Consider the following 16157-nt stretch of genomic DNA (forward strand, 5'->3'; position numbering starts at 1 on the left):
TCGAGTATAAGCCTAGGGTGGAAAATGCAGCAGCTGCTGGTAAATTTCAAAAATAAAAATAGATACCAATAAAAGTAAAATTAATTGAGACATCAGTAGGTTGTGTTTTTGAATATCCATATTGTATCAGGAGCCCCATATAATGCTCCATACAGTTCATGATGGGCCCCATAAGATGCTCCATACAGTTTATGATGGGCCCCATAAGATGCTCCATATTAAAATACTAGATGGTAGCCCGATTCTAACGGATCGGGTATTCTAGAATATGTATGTAGCTTGTTTATGAAGATTTTAGAATAATACATTGAATACACAGGATTCGGCCGGCCGTGACCAATTAGCGAAGCGTGGTTCAAATCCCGCGCCAATTCGCGGCCGAATTGCGCCAGTCGCTGATTGTTCGCGGCCGGGCATGTAGTATATAGCACAGCCACGTAGTATATAACAGCCCACGTAGTAAATAGCACAGCCATGCAGTACATTGCACAGCCCACGTAGTACATTACACAGCCCACGTAGTACATTGCACAGCCCAAGGAGAATATAGCACAGCCCACGCAGTATATTGCACAGCCCACGCAGTATATTGCACAGCCCATGCAGTATATTGCACAGCTCACGCAGTACATTGCACAGCTCACTGTTATGGACCTGGTGGTTAGGAGCACCCGGAATGACCTGATGGTTAAACTCACACAGGACAAGCTCTGGGAAGTGGGAACTCTGCTGACCGCAACCCCTAATCCTATCACACAACTAGAAATAGCCGTGGAGCGTACCTAACACTGCCTAGACGCCTCTTCACAGCCTAAGAGCTAACTAGTCCTAAAGATAGAAAATAAAGCCTACCTTGCCTCAGAGAAATTCCCCAAAGGAAAAGGCAGCCCCCACATATATTGACTGTGAGTTAAGATGAAAGTCACAAACACAGAAATGAAACAGGTTTCAGCAATGGAAGGCCAGACTTACTAAACAGACTGAGGATAGGAAAGGTATCTTTGCGGTCAGCACAAAAACTACAAAAAGACCACGCAGAGTGTGCAAAAAGACCTCCGCACCGACTCACGGTGCGGAGGTGCTACTCTGCATCCCAGAGCTTCCAGCTAGCAAGGCAAAATCATGATGGCAAGCTGGACAAGGAAACAATGAACAAATAAATAACTAGCAGGGACTTAGCTTCTGCTGGAGTAGACAGGTCACAGAAAGATCCAAGAGCAACTGAACCAGTACAAGAACATTGACAGCTGGCATGGAGTAACGATCTGAGTGGAGTTAAATAGAGCAGCCAGCCAAAGAATAAACTACGTCACCTGTGGAAGGAACCTCAGAAGCAGCAGCTCCACTAACAGCCACCAGAGGGAGTCCATGGACAGAACTCGCCGAAGTACCATTCATGACCACAGGAGGGAGTTCGATCACAGAATTCACAACAGCTCACGCAGTGTATTGCACAGCCCACGCAGTGTATTGCACAGCCCACGCAGTGTATTGCACAGCCCACGCAGTGTATTGCACAGCCCACGCAGTGTATTGCACAGCCCACGCAGTGTATTGCACAGCCCACGCAGTGTATTGCACAGCCCACGCAGTATATTGCACAACCCACGTAGTATATAGCAATGTGGGCATCATATCCCTGTTAAAAAAAAAAGAATTAAAATAAAAAATAGTTATATACTCACCTTCCGTTGGTCCCCGGATCCAGGCGAAGCGTTTACCGATGCTCCTCGCGCGCTGCGGTCTCAAGAGTGCATTGCGGTCTTGCGAGATCGCTACGTCATCATCATCTCGCAAGATCGCAATGCATGGAGCGTTCACAGGAGCGTCGCGAGGATCGGGAAGGCCTGTTCTGGATCTGAGGGGCCGACGGACGGTGAGTATATAACTTATTTTATTTTTTTATTATTGTTAACATTAGATCTTTTTACTATTGATGTTGCATAGGCAGCATCAATAGTAAAAAGTTGGTCACACAGGGTTAATAGCAGCGTTAACGAGTGCGTTACACCGCGGCATAACGCGGTCCGTTAGCGCTGCCATTAACCCTGTGTGAGCGCTGATTGGAGGGGAGTATGGAGCGAGCACTGACTGCGGGGAGTAAGCAGCTGGACTGTGCCCGTCGTGGCTGTTTTGCCGTGACCAATCAGCAACTTGGGATTTCCGTTACAGACAGACAGAAAGACGGAAGTGACCCTTAGACAATTATATAGTAGATGCCCCATATAATGCTGCACAAATGTTCATTATGACCCCATAAGATGCTTCATACAGACATTTGCTCCATACAATGCTGCACAAATGCGGATTATGGCCCCATAAGATGCTCCATAGACACATTTGCCCCGTTTAATGCTCCACAAATGCTGATTATGGCCCCATAAGATGCTCCATAGAGATATTTGCCCCACATAATGCTGCACATGGCCCCATAAGATGCTCCATAGAGATATTTGCCCCATATAATGCTGCACATGGCCCCATAGAGATATTTGCCCCATATAATGCTGTACATGGCCCCATACAGATATTTGCCCCATATAATGCTGCACATGGCCCCATAAGATGCTCCATACAGATATTTGCCCCATATAATGCTGATTATGGCCCCATAAGATGTTTCATACAGACATTTGCACCATATGCTATTGCTGCGATTAAAAAAAAAAATGACATACCCACCTCTCAGGCCCCCGGCACTTGCTATATTCATCTGTCCCCCGTTCCACCGACGGCCGCCGCTGTGTCTTCCCCGTCCTCTGCACTGACACTCAGGCAGAGGGCGGTGCGCACACTAATCGTGTCACCGCGCCCTCTGACCTGAGCGTCACTGCAGAGGACGGGGAAGATGCAGCGGCGCCGACGGTGGAACGGGGAACAGTTGAATATCGCGCAGTCCCTGGTTCTCCGGCGCCGGCAGCTTCTTCCTGTAGTGAGCGGTCACATGATACCGCTCATTACAGTGATGAATATGCGGCTCCACCCCTATGGGAGTGGAGTCGGGTCGATATTCATTACTGTAATGAGCGGTACCATGTGACCGCTCACTACAGGGAGAAGCTGCAGGCACTCGAAGAACCAGGGATGTGCAGGGACCGTGCCAGGAGCAGGTGAGTATTATAACACAGCTGCTGCTCCCCTGTTATGATCTGGTGGCCTTGGAGCAGCATGAGACGGACTCTGGAGAAGGTGGTCCCTGTACTGACCGCACATCCTGAACCTAGCAGCGCAACTAAAAGTAGCCGTGGGGGCTACCTATCGCTCCCTAGACCCCTCGGCACAGCCTAAGATCTAACTACCCCTAAAGACAGAAACAGGAAACCTATCAGAGAAAATCCCCAAAGGATAGATAGCCCCCCACAAATATTGACTGTGAGAGGAAAGGGAAAAAACATACGCAGATATGAAATCAGATTTTAGCATACGAGGCCATACTAGCTAAAAGAAAGAATAGAACAGAGTACTATGCGGTCAGTACAAAAACACTAGAAAATATCCACCGCAGAAAATACGGATCACCACATCTGACTAAAGACATGGGGGGTATATCTGCATCTCCAGAGAAATAGCTAGGCTGCAATAAATCCTTCACAGACCAAGCTGGACAAGACAAAAACATGAAAATGCACAGAACTATAAGGTCCACTGCAGGTGGACAGCAAAAACAAAGCCAGGACTTATCTTTGTAGAAAAAAACAGCAAACTGGAGAGACCAGCAGAGAAGTGAATCCTTCAAGAACAATGGACAACTGGCACTGACTAAAGGATCCTGCAAAGCTATATACCCCAGTCAGTCCTGCAATTAGTAGATACACATGTCCACTCCTGCAATCCAGGCACAACTGCATTACCCTCTACAACCACCGGAGGGAGCCCAAAAGCTGAATTCACAACACTCCCCCTACCCTGCCGACCCCTGGGTATGACTTGAGTATAAGCAGAGAGGGACAACTTCAGCCTAAAAAATTGGGCTGAAATTCTCGGCTTATACTCGAGTATATATGGTACCCCCAGTGAAATGCTGGTCCTGGAGCCAACACCAACTGCTTGGTCTGCCACCTGTGTGTTATTGGACTGCATCCTGCCGACTATGCCAAGCGTAGGATGTTAGCATGTGCGTAGGATGCAGTGACACACAGGAGGCAGAGCAACAGTTAAGAGGTAATTTGGTAATTTATATAAAACAATAGTAGGTCAAGCAGGGGGGTACTATTATAAAGGTAACAGTTTAAGGCTACTTTCACACTAGCGTCGGTACGGGCCGACGTACCAACGCATGCTGTAAAAAAGTAAAAAGTAAAAGTAAAAAGTAAAAGCACAACTGGGGCAGCGGATGCAGTTTTTCAATGCATCCGCTGCCCCATTGTAAGGTCCGTGGAGGAGGGGGCGGAGTTCCGGCCGCCCATGCGCGGTCGGAAATGGCGGACACGACGCACAAAAAAACATTACATGTAGCGTTTTTTTGTGCCGACAGTCCGTCGCAATGCGTCGCTAATGAAAGTCTATGGAAAAAAAACGGATCCTGCGGGCAACTTTGCAGGATGCGTTTTTCTCCAAAACGACGCATTGCGACGGAGGCCAAACGACGCTAGTGTGAAATTAGCCTAACTTATCAGTTTCTGGGCCTTGGTAGAAGGTGGCTGGAAGATCCCTCGGTGGCGCTGCAGGCGGCGCGAGATGTCTCCAATCCGGTCCCGCAGAAAGGCGATCCGCTGTCTCCTCGCAATAGTGAATCCTCCGGGTCCTTTGGCACGTGGTCTCCTGGTACGTGCACGAGATGTTGTAGATGTGTAGGTCCGCGGCACAGTGGACGAAACAAACAGTTCAGCAGACAAGGCCGCAGAAGAAGTACGCAGTCCAGCGTTCACGGCCACAGGAGTAGGCCGGTTCTGAGTGGGCACCGCAGGGCTATGGCTGAGCGGTGCCTCTGCGGTGGTCAGCAGAACGATGCTATGCAGTCCGTACTTGTCACTGTACGGTGCGGGGGTCTCTCTGTGCTGTGTGTCGTCAGTCAGGATGGATTTGCTAGCCGGGTAAGATGGCACGGTTAGCTGGCGTGGATAGGTTGAGAGGGAGTCAACCTTCTTTCTGCTCACACGCTGGTTCCCCACCAAAAGCCCCATCTTCCCGAGCACATCGCTATTTAAGTTGAACCCGCATCCACCAGTCAGGTGTCTTGGCCTTCTCCGGTCAGAAATCTCTACCCCCACTCCCGGAATAATGGTGACAGTCCCGACAGTTCCGGCCCCAACATGCAGGAGGGACCGTCAGCTTGGTCCACCTCCCTACTTACACACCGGAGAGAGTAGAGAGTCACATCAGACAGGTCCAGTCTCTCCCTATGTACAGACTGGAAAGGGTAGGGAGCCACATCAGACTGGTCAGGTCTCTCCCTATGTACACACTGGAGAGGGTAGGGAGCCACATCAAACTAGTTAGGTCTCTCACTATGTTCATACTGGAGAGAGTAGGAATCCACATCAAACTAGTCAAGTCCATCACTATGTACACACTGGAGAGGGTAAGAAGCCACATCAGACTGACAGTGCCGGGTATTGATGCGAGAGACTCGCGCGGCACTTGCAAGTGTGACCCTGGCCTATAGTGTACACTGGAGAGACGGGTAGAGCTCAACATCAGACTAGGCAGGTCTCTCACTATGTACACACTGGAGAGGGTAGGGAGCTACATCAGACTAGTCAGGTCTCTTCCTATGTACACACTGGCGAGGATAAGAAGCCACATCAGACTGGTCAGGTCTCTCCCTATGTACGCACTGACGAGGATAAGAAGCCACATCAGACTGGTCAGGTCTCTCCCTATGTACGCACTGACGAGGATAAGAAGCCACATCAGACTGGTCAGGTCTCTCCCTATGTACACACTGATGAGGATAAGAAGCCACATCAGACTGGTCAGGTCTCTCCCTATGTACACACTGGAGAGGGTAGGGATCAACATCAGACTAGTCAGGTCTCCTATGTACATACTGGAGATGGTAGGGAGCCACATCCGACTAAGCAGTTCTCCCCTATGTACACACTAATGAGGATAAGGAGCCACGTCAGACTAGTCAGGTCTCTCCTTATATTTCCCAGACTGCTTTTTAAACTATCTTTTCTCTGAAATGCCAGAACGTTTCAGAGTAAAATATTCCTCTATGCAAAAATTTGCTACAATATGTTACCTAGGGAAATTGGTGAAATAAGGGAGCGCTATGTAAGTTTAGTATTAGACATTATGTCCAGAATAAGGTGAGAAGAAAATGTTGCTGGACGAATATCCAGTGCTGATTCTTGATGGTAGTTTGCCACCAACATGGTTGCCATGGATGATTACCGTACATACTGGGATGCTAGTGAATAATAAAATACAATATTAAAACACAATGCGTTTCTGCTGTCCAGCCTTCTTCAGGTGTATTTTTCCTATGATACATGGAACCTATTTATAGCTTGCACTAGTATTGAGAGGGTGGACTAATTAATACATTTGCCTCCCCGATTCCACATCCACTCATGTACTTGTATCAGTGAGTGGTAATGAATTGCCACACACAAGCATCAGCAGAAATGCTGCAGAAAATCCACAATCACATGTCAAAAACAACAGAAAAATAATTCCACGTGAAATATTAAACACCAACAGAATTGTAATAAAATAGGGTACATTTATCAAGTCTCAGATTTTTAGCGCTTTTGCTGATTTTTATTGTTTTTTTTAAATTTATTTTGTATTTATTTTGTATTTTTTTTTAAAATAAAATACTTTTTACCAATCACATATTTTTGGAACCTACAGTGGGTATGGAAAGTATTCATACCCCTTTAAATTTTCCACTCTGTTTCATTGCAGCCATTTGGTGAATTCAAAAAAGTACAATTTTTTCTCATTAATGTACACTCTGCAAAAATTACTACATTTGTTTTTTTCAGTCAAGATGAGGTGCAAATTGATTAAAAAAGAAAAACTGAAATATTACATGGCCATAAATATTCAGACCCTTTGCTCAGTATTGAGTAGAAGCACCCTTTTGAGCTAGTACAGCCATGAGTCTTCGTGGGAATGATGTATTTCACATTTGGGGATCCTCTGCCATTTTTCCTTACAGATACTCTCCAGTTCCGTCAGGTTGGATGGTGAACGTTGGTGGACAGCCATTTTCAAGTCTCTCCAGAGATGCTCAATTGGGCTTAGGTTAGGGCTCTGGCTGGGCCAGTCAAGAATGGTCACAGAGTTGTTCTGAAGCCACTCCTTTGTTTTTTTTTATTCAAATAAATTTTTATTAAGAATAACAAGGCAATTAACATGTTACATTTACATTTTCAATATAGAGTATTTCCCCCCCCCCTCCCCCTTCAAACAGCCCCCTTCGATCCCAAAGCCCCCCACCCCCACCCCACAAAGCAGCTCATCTTGTTAATTACTACCATCATTAAAACAATAGAGTATCTAATCCCTCAACCATTCGTATAAGCCACACTTCACATTACTATCCCATAGCAATCCATGGAGACCACATTTTATTGAACGTTTCAGTTTTCCCTCTCTTCCTATAAATCCCCTTTTCCAGTGTCAGGCCCTGTTTCACATACTGGAGGAACTCTCCTCTTGACGGCGGCTCTTCCCTAATCCAGTTTCTAGCTATCACCTTCCTAGCCATATACAACAATCTGGCTATAGCTATCTTTAGGTGTTTATCCACTCCAATCTCATCCACGCATCCCAACAAACAGACAACTGGATCCCTTGGCACCGTGCATCCATACGCACCTTCCATACGACTCAAAACTACCACCCAGAAGGCAGCCAACCTCGGACATGTCCACATCATATGGAAAATGTCTGCATCCGTAGACTTACACCTCGGACATTCAGAGTCATTACGCAATGCTGCCTTATATAGCACCATCGGAGACCTATAAACCCTGTGTATCACATAGAGCTGTGACAGTCTATACGGTTCACTCAGCGACAGTCTTGGGATCCATTCCAACACCGACTCCCAAGTCTCGTTATCTATTGGGCCCAAATCCCTTTCCCATTTAGCTCTTGCCATTATTGGAAACCCCAATAGAAAAGTGTGCAACAGATCCCTGTACAGAGTGGATATGACTCCTCCAGTTGTCCCATCATTACACACATACTCCAGTACTATATCCCTTTGAATCCTAATACCTCCGTTCCTACTCTGAGCTCCAAAAGCATGCCTCATCCGCAAATATTGATACTCCCCTGCAGACCCAAGACCAAATTCCGCCTGCAATTGGGAAAATGATTTCAGTTCACCTTGTTCAATTATTTGATACACATACTGAATCCCTTTGCCCAACCACTCTATCAGTACCCCCAATGCCTCAAATTCTTTCAGATTGTTATTATGCCATAGCGGCGAGTATCTAGTCAAGTCCGTGATCCCACGTATGTGCCTCAATCTACTCCATAGCTTGCGTATCAACAGCAAAGTCGGATATAGCTTCCCCAAACTCTCCAAGGATCCATCCTCCAAACATTGCACCACTGGCCTTTTTTTTGTCACCACCTCCATCAACCGCTGTACTGCCCCAGATGACCCTTCATGCGCCCAGCCCCTTAAATGCTGACTCTGGGCTGCAAGAAAGTACAACTCAGGGTTAGGCAATGCCAGACCCCCATCATCCTTGGGTCGCTGAAGTGTCTCCAGTTTGATACGCGGATGCTGCCTCCCCCAAATCAGATTCCTAAACAGAGAGTTGATCTGTCTAAATTTCCCACGTGGTATCCAAACCGGCGCATTGTGAAGAATATACAATATTTTCGGCATCAGAATCATTTTGATAAGATTCACCCTGCCTACCACAGACAAATGTAGCTTAAGCCATGCATCCGCTTTTGCCTTGAGGGCACCCAAGATTGGAGTCAGATTCTCATGTATATAGTCAGTGACCGGCATAGATACCCATATTCCCAGGTACTTAAATTTACTCGTCACCTCCAGTCGCCCGTCCTCCAATGGCTCCCCATCCACATCGTCCACCTTAAACAAGATAGACTTACTCCAATTTATCCTAAGTCCCGACACTGATCCGAATCGTTCAATAATCCCAATGGCTCCCTCCAAGGATGCAACCGGGTCAGCCAGAAACAACAAAATATCATCCGCATACAACGCCACCCTTTCTTCAATCACCCCATATTTAAACCCCGTCATCTCATCAGACTGTCGAAGCGTAGCGGCCAGTGGTTCCACCGCCAGAGCAAACAAAAGGGGGGAAAGCGGACACCCCTGTCTCGTCCCTCTAGCCAATTGTATGGTCCGTGACAACTCCCCGTTTACCCTAACCCTGGCCATCGGCATCGAGTACATTAATTGAATCCATGATATGAACTGCGGTCCAAACCCCATTCTTCGCAACACCTGCCAGAGATACCCCCACTCCACACTATCGAACGCCTTGTGAGCGTCTAAAGATGCAATAACTCTCTGGCCACAGTTATCGGCTTTGAGTTGCAAGTTCATATACAGCCTTCGTAGATTAATCGCAGTTGACCTATCAGGCATAAAGCCAGACTGGTCTGAGTGTATCAGGCCAGAAATAACACTTGTCAACCTCATCGCCAACACCTTAGCCAGGAGTTTAACGTCGATAGTAAGCAAAGAAATTGGCCGATATGAATTCGGCTGTGTCGGGTCTTTCCCCTCCTTTGGAATCACCACTATTGTGGCCTCCCGCATAGATGCCGGTAGCCTTCCACCATTCGTAGCCTCTTCCAAGACCGCCTTCAATTTAGGGATCAACACTTCCCCCAAGCTTTTATAAATTTCGGCAGGAAATCCGTCTACGCCAGGCGCCTTCCCATTAGCCATCGACTGCAATGCCCGTCCCAGTTCCTCCTCCGTAATGGGAGCCTCCAAATCCTCCCTAGCTGTGTCACTCAGCCTCGGGAGCTCCAACTCCTCAAGGAATGCCACCGTGTCCTCCATTGACCCATCTACCCGAGAGGAGTATAAGTCTGCGTAAAAATCTGCAAAAGTCTCCAAAATCTCTGAAGTCTCAGAAACAGCAACACCACTCCCAGTCACCAAAGAGTGAACAAAGGAAGTATTTCTCTGGGCAGATGCCACCAGCGACAGCAAATGACCCACTGATTCACCCTCCTGGTAATAGGCCAAATTCATGAATTCCCTCTTCCTTTCAGCCTTACTCAGCAAGACCGCCTCTAGCTGGCTTTGAGCTGCCTTTAACCTCCTCCCAGCCTCCAAAGTACCCATTATTACCATCTCATCTTCAGCCACCCTCAGCCCATCTATCGCCAGCCTCTCTGCCTCTCTCGATTTCCGCTTACACCTGCTAATATCCCTAAACAACAGCCCTCTCAAGTACGCTTTCATGGTTTCCCACACAGTAAGCACATCTACGCTACCCTCATTTATCTCAAAAAATTCCACCAATTCCTTCTTAATCTTCTCCAAGTCTATACTGTGTAGCCAATTAGGGTGAATTTTCCACTCCCTTCTGCTCCCGTTCCGTGTCCCCACTGATCGAAATTCCACTTCAACTGGACTATGGTCTGAGAGAGCCCTAGGTAAATATCTCACGTCCCTTACCATCGTATCTAGTAATCGGTTACCCAGTGCCAGATCAATCCTAGACAGCGTACCATGAGCTGGTGAGTAGCATGAATACGCCCTTTCCCCGATATGCCTAACTCTCCATAAATCAACCATGCCCACTTCCCCGACATAAGTCCCAAACGTAGTGATATGTCCCGCCGTCCTATTCTGGGGGTTTTTGTTCTTATCCCAAAAGTCATCACATATATTATTAAGGTCGCCGATAATTAGTAATGGTAACGGTCCCCAGCGCTCTACCCTCTCCAGCACCTCTCTTATCATCTTGCTTGAGTATGGGGGCGGAATATACATTGCCACTATACATACCAATACTCCATTCATTTTACATTTCACCACCACATACTGACCATCGACATCCTCTTTTACCATTACCTCCTCATACTGCACCCCCGCAGGTATTAACACAGACACACCCCTAGAGTACGTCGAGAAAGTAGAATGATACGCCCTCTGTATCCAGCGCCTATTCAATATGTTCACCCTCTCCCGCACTAAATGTGTCTCCAGCAGACATATCATTGAGACCTTCTGTTCTCGGACATACTGCAGACTTGCCGCCCGCCGTGTTTTATCCGCCAGACCAACTCAATATTTTAATACAATCTTCCATCATGTGGCTCATCATTTCTTAAAGTATCCAATTTCCCAAGTATGAGCTGCCCCAACCCTCCCACCCCCCCTGCCCCCTCCCAACTTACCCCCTAACCCCCCCAATATAACGCATTCTTCCTCTCATCAAGAGTGGGGCTCCACTGCCCACTGCGAACACTCTCCCTTACTTAACCCTCTCCATTCGTGTCCCGCTGCCATAGCAATCACAATTTCCCCCCCAACTTTCACTTTATTGTATCTTAACATTTCAACTTATATTAACATATAGAAAAAGTACCAAACCAGTTCACAGTACCCAGCATAACCCTCCTCCCCCGTACTTAGTAGTTGGTACTGTCCCCTCCGGCCATTCCTTCAATATGGCCCAGCAAAACCCCCAACAGTTGCTCAACTCTTTAACCATTGCTAATGAGCGCAGAACTCTCCTCCATCGACAGAGAAAACAAATCACAACTGGATCTTGCCGAAATGTCAGTCGCCCATTCCCTTAAGTTTTTTCTCATGAGTATCAAGCCACTGGGTAGCGTCCTCCGGTGTCAAGAAAAAGTGGGTCTTATTAAAAGCCACCAGTCTCAGCTTGGCGGGAAAAATCACTGAGTACTGCACTCCCAGCTCCCTCGGTCGCCGCTTGACTCCAGTAAACTTCATCCGCTGTTTCTGAACCGCAGCGGAATAATCCGGATAAATGGCGATTTTCTGACCTCCAGCCGTCAGATCCTCCATCTCTCTAGCCTTTCTAAGGATAATGTCTCTGTCTCTGTAATTGAGTATTTTAGCAAGCATGGTACGGGGATTTGCTCCTGGGGCAGGGGGCTGCGGCAGGACCCTATGAGCCCGTTCAACAGCAAAGACGTTTGTCAACACTGTGTTCCCAATCTTCTCCAGCAGCCAGTTCTCCACAAACTCAGTGGGATTTCTCCCCTCAGTCTTTTCAGGCAGCCCCACTATACGTATATTATTTCTTCTGGATCTATTTTCCAGATCCTCATTTTTGGCAGCGAGCTCGGCTATTGCTTGGGCGAACTTCTTTTCAGCTTTTTGTAGCTTAACTATGTGATCTTCTGCCGTGCTCACCCTCTCCTCCACCACTCCTATACGTTTGTCCATTTTCTGCAGAGCCGCATTAATCTGTGCCGTGTCCCCTTTAACTTCCTGCATCTGCTGGGACAAGGAGTTCAGGGATTGCTGACATGAAGAGATCAGTGTGATAACATCTCTAAGAGTCGGCTCCTCTCCCTGTGATATGGCTCCAGGTCCCCCACTAGCCCCAGCCATGCTGCCTCTCTCCTTCCCACTCTGTACCTCATGCTGCTCAGCCTTGCTTGCTTCCTCCTCCTCCTGGTCAGCTCCAGCTCCAGATCCTGGTTCTGCCTCCTCAGCAGCCTCCACTCTGGCATACTGCTGCAGCTTTGCGGCCACCTTCATGCGCCGCTGACATGCGGCGTTCTCCTTCTCGGCGTCCTCCCTAGCATCGGAGCCATCTTGGCTGGCTCCTGCATCGCTGGTGCCAGCGTCTTTCTGCCGCCTCCTGGTCATTGCTGCCGACTCCGGACCTGCTGCTCCGCACCGCTGCACTCTCCGGACCTTCAGCCAGCCGGATTTAGGTGAGTTTACCCGAAAATCGGGGTTAAAACAGGATTTTTGTCCTTATGGCAGCAGGAGCACTCTTCCCTGCTTCCACTCACATGGCCAGCTAGGACACGCCCCCGAAGCCACTCCTTTGTTATTTAGGCTGTGTCATTGTCTTGTTGGAAGGTGAACCTTCGGCCAAGTCTGAGGTCCAGAGCACTGTGGAAGAGGTTTTCATCCAGGATATCTCTGTAGTTGGCCGTATTCATGTTTCCTTCAATGACAACCAGTCGTCCTGTCCCTGCAGCTGAAAAACACCTCCATAGCGTGATGCTGCCACCCCCATGTTTCACTGTTAGAATTGTATTGGGCAGGTGATGAGCAGTGCCTAGTTTTCTCCACACATACCGCTTAGAATTATCACCCAAAAGGTCTATCTTCGACTCATCAGACCAGAGAATCTTATTTCTCAGTGTCTGGGAGTCTTTAATGTGTTTTAGCGAACTCTATGCAGGCTTTCATGTTTTGCACTGAGGAGAGGCTTCTGTTGGGCCACTCTGCCATAAAGGCCTGACTGGTGGATGGATGTAGTGATAGTTTACTTTGTGGAACTTCTCCCATCTCCCTACTGCATCTCTGTAGCTCAGCCACAGTGATCTTGGGGTTCTCTTTATCTCTCTCTCCAAGGCTCTTCTCCCACGATTGCTCACTTCGGCTGGATGGCCAGGTCTAGGAAGACTTCTGGTGGTCCCAAACTTCTTCCATTTAAGGATTATGGAGGTCAGTATGCTCTTGGGAACCTTGAGTACTGCAGAAATTCTGTTGTAACCTTGCCCAGATCTGTGCCTTGCCACAATTCTGTGTCTGAGCTCCTTGGCCAGTTCCTTTGACCTCATGATTCTCATTTGGTCTGACATGCACTGTGAGCTGTGAGGTCTTTATATAGACGGTGTGTACCTTTCCAAATCAAATCCTATTAGTTTAATTAAATGGACCACCCGCTAGGACCTTGGGGTACTCGGGCTGGGTCCGACTGTACTTAAAGGGATGTCACGGCAGCAGAGACCTGGTCCGTGGCCCTGGGCGTCTAATTAAAGGGGATGAAGTGTAGTGACAAATAAAGTCTATGTAGAAAAGTTCGTGACGCCACCTGTGGTACTCGGCCTGTTACGACCTACGCTGCTTAAAGGGATCCGCTGAGGCAGATGGTGATGCAGCTTAGATGGTTTTGCTCCCCTCAGGTGGAGCAGATGCCCCAGGGCTACCAGGGCAGTCTGAGGGGTTGTAGATGTTGAGGTGCTGGAAATAATTTGGGGACACTGGGTTTGCAGCTTCTTTATCTTTTTAATTGACAGTGCAGTCCGGAGCACAGGATACATGTGAGCTTTGAAATCCGGGCAGCCTGGAAGCCGTACGGAATCCGTCTGGCCAGGTGGGATGGAATTCTGGGTTCTTGATGCATTAGCTTTCCTCAAGTCCTTCTCTCAATCTGTCCCTCAGGTGGAACACTACCCGCATGGCAGGCAGCTTGAGCCTTTTTACAGGTGTCCATCTCTCTTGGTGACTAAGGGCTCTAATCTGCTGCCGTGCCTTTAGGTGTCAGTTGTGGCCAGGAGACCTGCCATCCCCTGCCCTCCAGTTTCTGCTTTGGGGCATACAGTTCCCACACAACCTCGGACTCTGGTGTCCGGTTTCCTGTGCTCAATCACGAGGGTGAGCTCAATCGCAGCTCCACTCCCAGTTTCTTTCTCCTCCTGTGCTTCCTCTCCCTTCACTGTCTCACACAGATTGACCACTAACTCCTCCTCCAGATCAGAACATATAGGGAAGCTACCCTGAAACCTGGTTTAGAGCTCCCCCTTCTGGCCTGGAGTCAGGAAAGTGTTGTATGCTAGTGTTACCTGTTAAGGGAATCCCTTATCGCTTTCAGGCATTTCATCACCGTCCCCGAGAGGCTGCCAATACCGCTGTGGCACCCGGACCCCTGGGGCGCCACATAAACACAGCTAGACTCCTATGAAGGAGTAGAACCATCTCAAGGAGGATCATAAGGAAATAGACAGCATGTGATTTACATATGAGTGTCTGAGGGTTTGAAATCTTATGACCATGTGATATTTCAGTTTTTCTTTTTTATTAAATTTGCAAAAATTACTACATTTCTGTTTTTTCTCAGTCAAGATGGGGTGCAGAGTGTACACTAATGTGAAATGAACTTTTTTGAATTTATCAGATGAAAAATTTAAAGGGGTCTGAATACTTTCCGTACCCACTGTAGGTACCATCGAGTGGAAGCGCCCACATCTTTGTTTATCGTTTCTTCTGAATGCAAAAATTAAAATGCTATAAGGAGTGATAAGGGGTTAAAATGCAATATAGTGACTTTTGTTACCCATGTGGTATCACACCAAAATGAGTAACACTGAAATAGAGGTACTAAAAACTAAGTGGTACTTACCTACAGATCAATTTCTTAATGCTCACTTCTTACAAGCCACCTCGAGGAAAAATAATTAAAATAAGTAGCTTCTGATCATAAGAATCTAGTACTTTACCATGAACAATACAAGTAGCACAATATACTCTGAAAAGTATTGGAGATCCAATGTAAAATGAATTGTATCTCAATAAATGCAACACGTTTTTAGATGTTAATATATTGATTTCTTGTTTTTTGTTTTTTTTTGCTTGTCTGTTCCCAGTCCTGTTCTCCACCGTCCAATGATTACATGATTGGAATGAAGTTAGAAGCCCAGGACCCAAGGAATACAACTTCTACTTGCATCGCCTCTGTGGTAGGCCTGACAGGAGCAAGACTTAGACTGCGTCTTGATGGAAGTGACAACAAAAATGATTTTTGGAGATTAGTTGATTCATCCGAGATCCAACCGATTGGCACATGTGAAAAGAGTGGGGGCATGCTGCAGCCTCCCCTAGGTATGCCTTTTATTCTATACATAAAACTACCTATGAGTCAGTGAAGGCATGAAGCATTGTCATCTCCAAATACTTAGGAGGGAAATTTGTCATCCCTCTATGTCAGAATTCCTCGCTCTTTGAAAATGTTTGGCGGCCTTACATAAATGGGCATGGCCAACTATAGTTTACTATAATGTACACTAGAAAATTATCGAATATTGTAACTGAAAGTATCTGATGTGGATTTCATAGTCCAGTGAGCAGACAACAAGGATGTGCCAAAATATTAAGAAATAATAATTAATACATTTACTGCACCTTACTTCAGGGTTCTTCTGATTAGGTTTATGAAATGCCTGTCTTAATAAATTCCCCAGTAGTACTAAAAGTGATTGAAGTGGGGAGGATTGGGTATCATTATGCCACTTATAAATCATTTGGA

At 47.1% G+C, this 16157-nt stretch overlaps 1 protein-coding gene across 9 annotated transcripts in view; it reads left to right on the plus strand.

The window, feature by feature from the left end:
• SCMH1 (Scm polycomb group protein homolog 1) overlaps positions 1 to 16157 on the plus strand; it is a 205345-nt gene that overhangs the window by 96645 nt on the left and 92543 nt on the right. For all 9 annotated transcript variants that reach the window (XM_069756690.1, XM_069756683.1, XM_069756685.1 and 6 more), the window contains one exon: positions 15499 to 15733. In XM_069756690.1, coding sequence (XP_069612791.1) covers positions 15499 to 15733 — 235 coding nt within the window. The remainder of the gene's footprint in view (positions 1 to 15498; positions 15734 to 16157) is intronic.

Source organism: Ranitomeya imitator, chromosome 3 (genome assembly GCF_032444005.1).
Source record: "Ranitomeya imitator isolate aRanImi1 chromosome 3, aRanImi1.pri, whole genome shotgun sequence".
NCBI classification, from domain to species: Eukaryota; Metazoa; Chordata; class Amphibia; order Anura; family Dendrobatidae; genus Ranitomeya; species Ranitomeya imitator.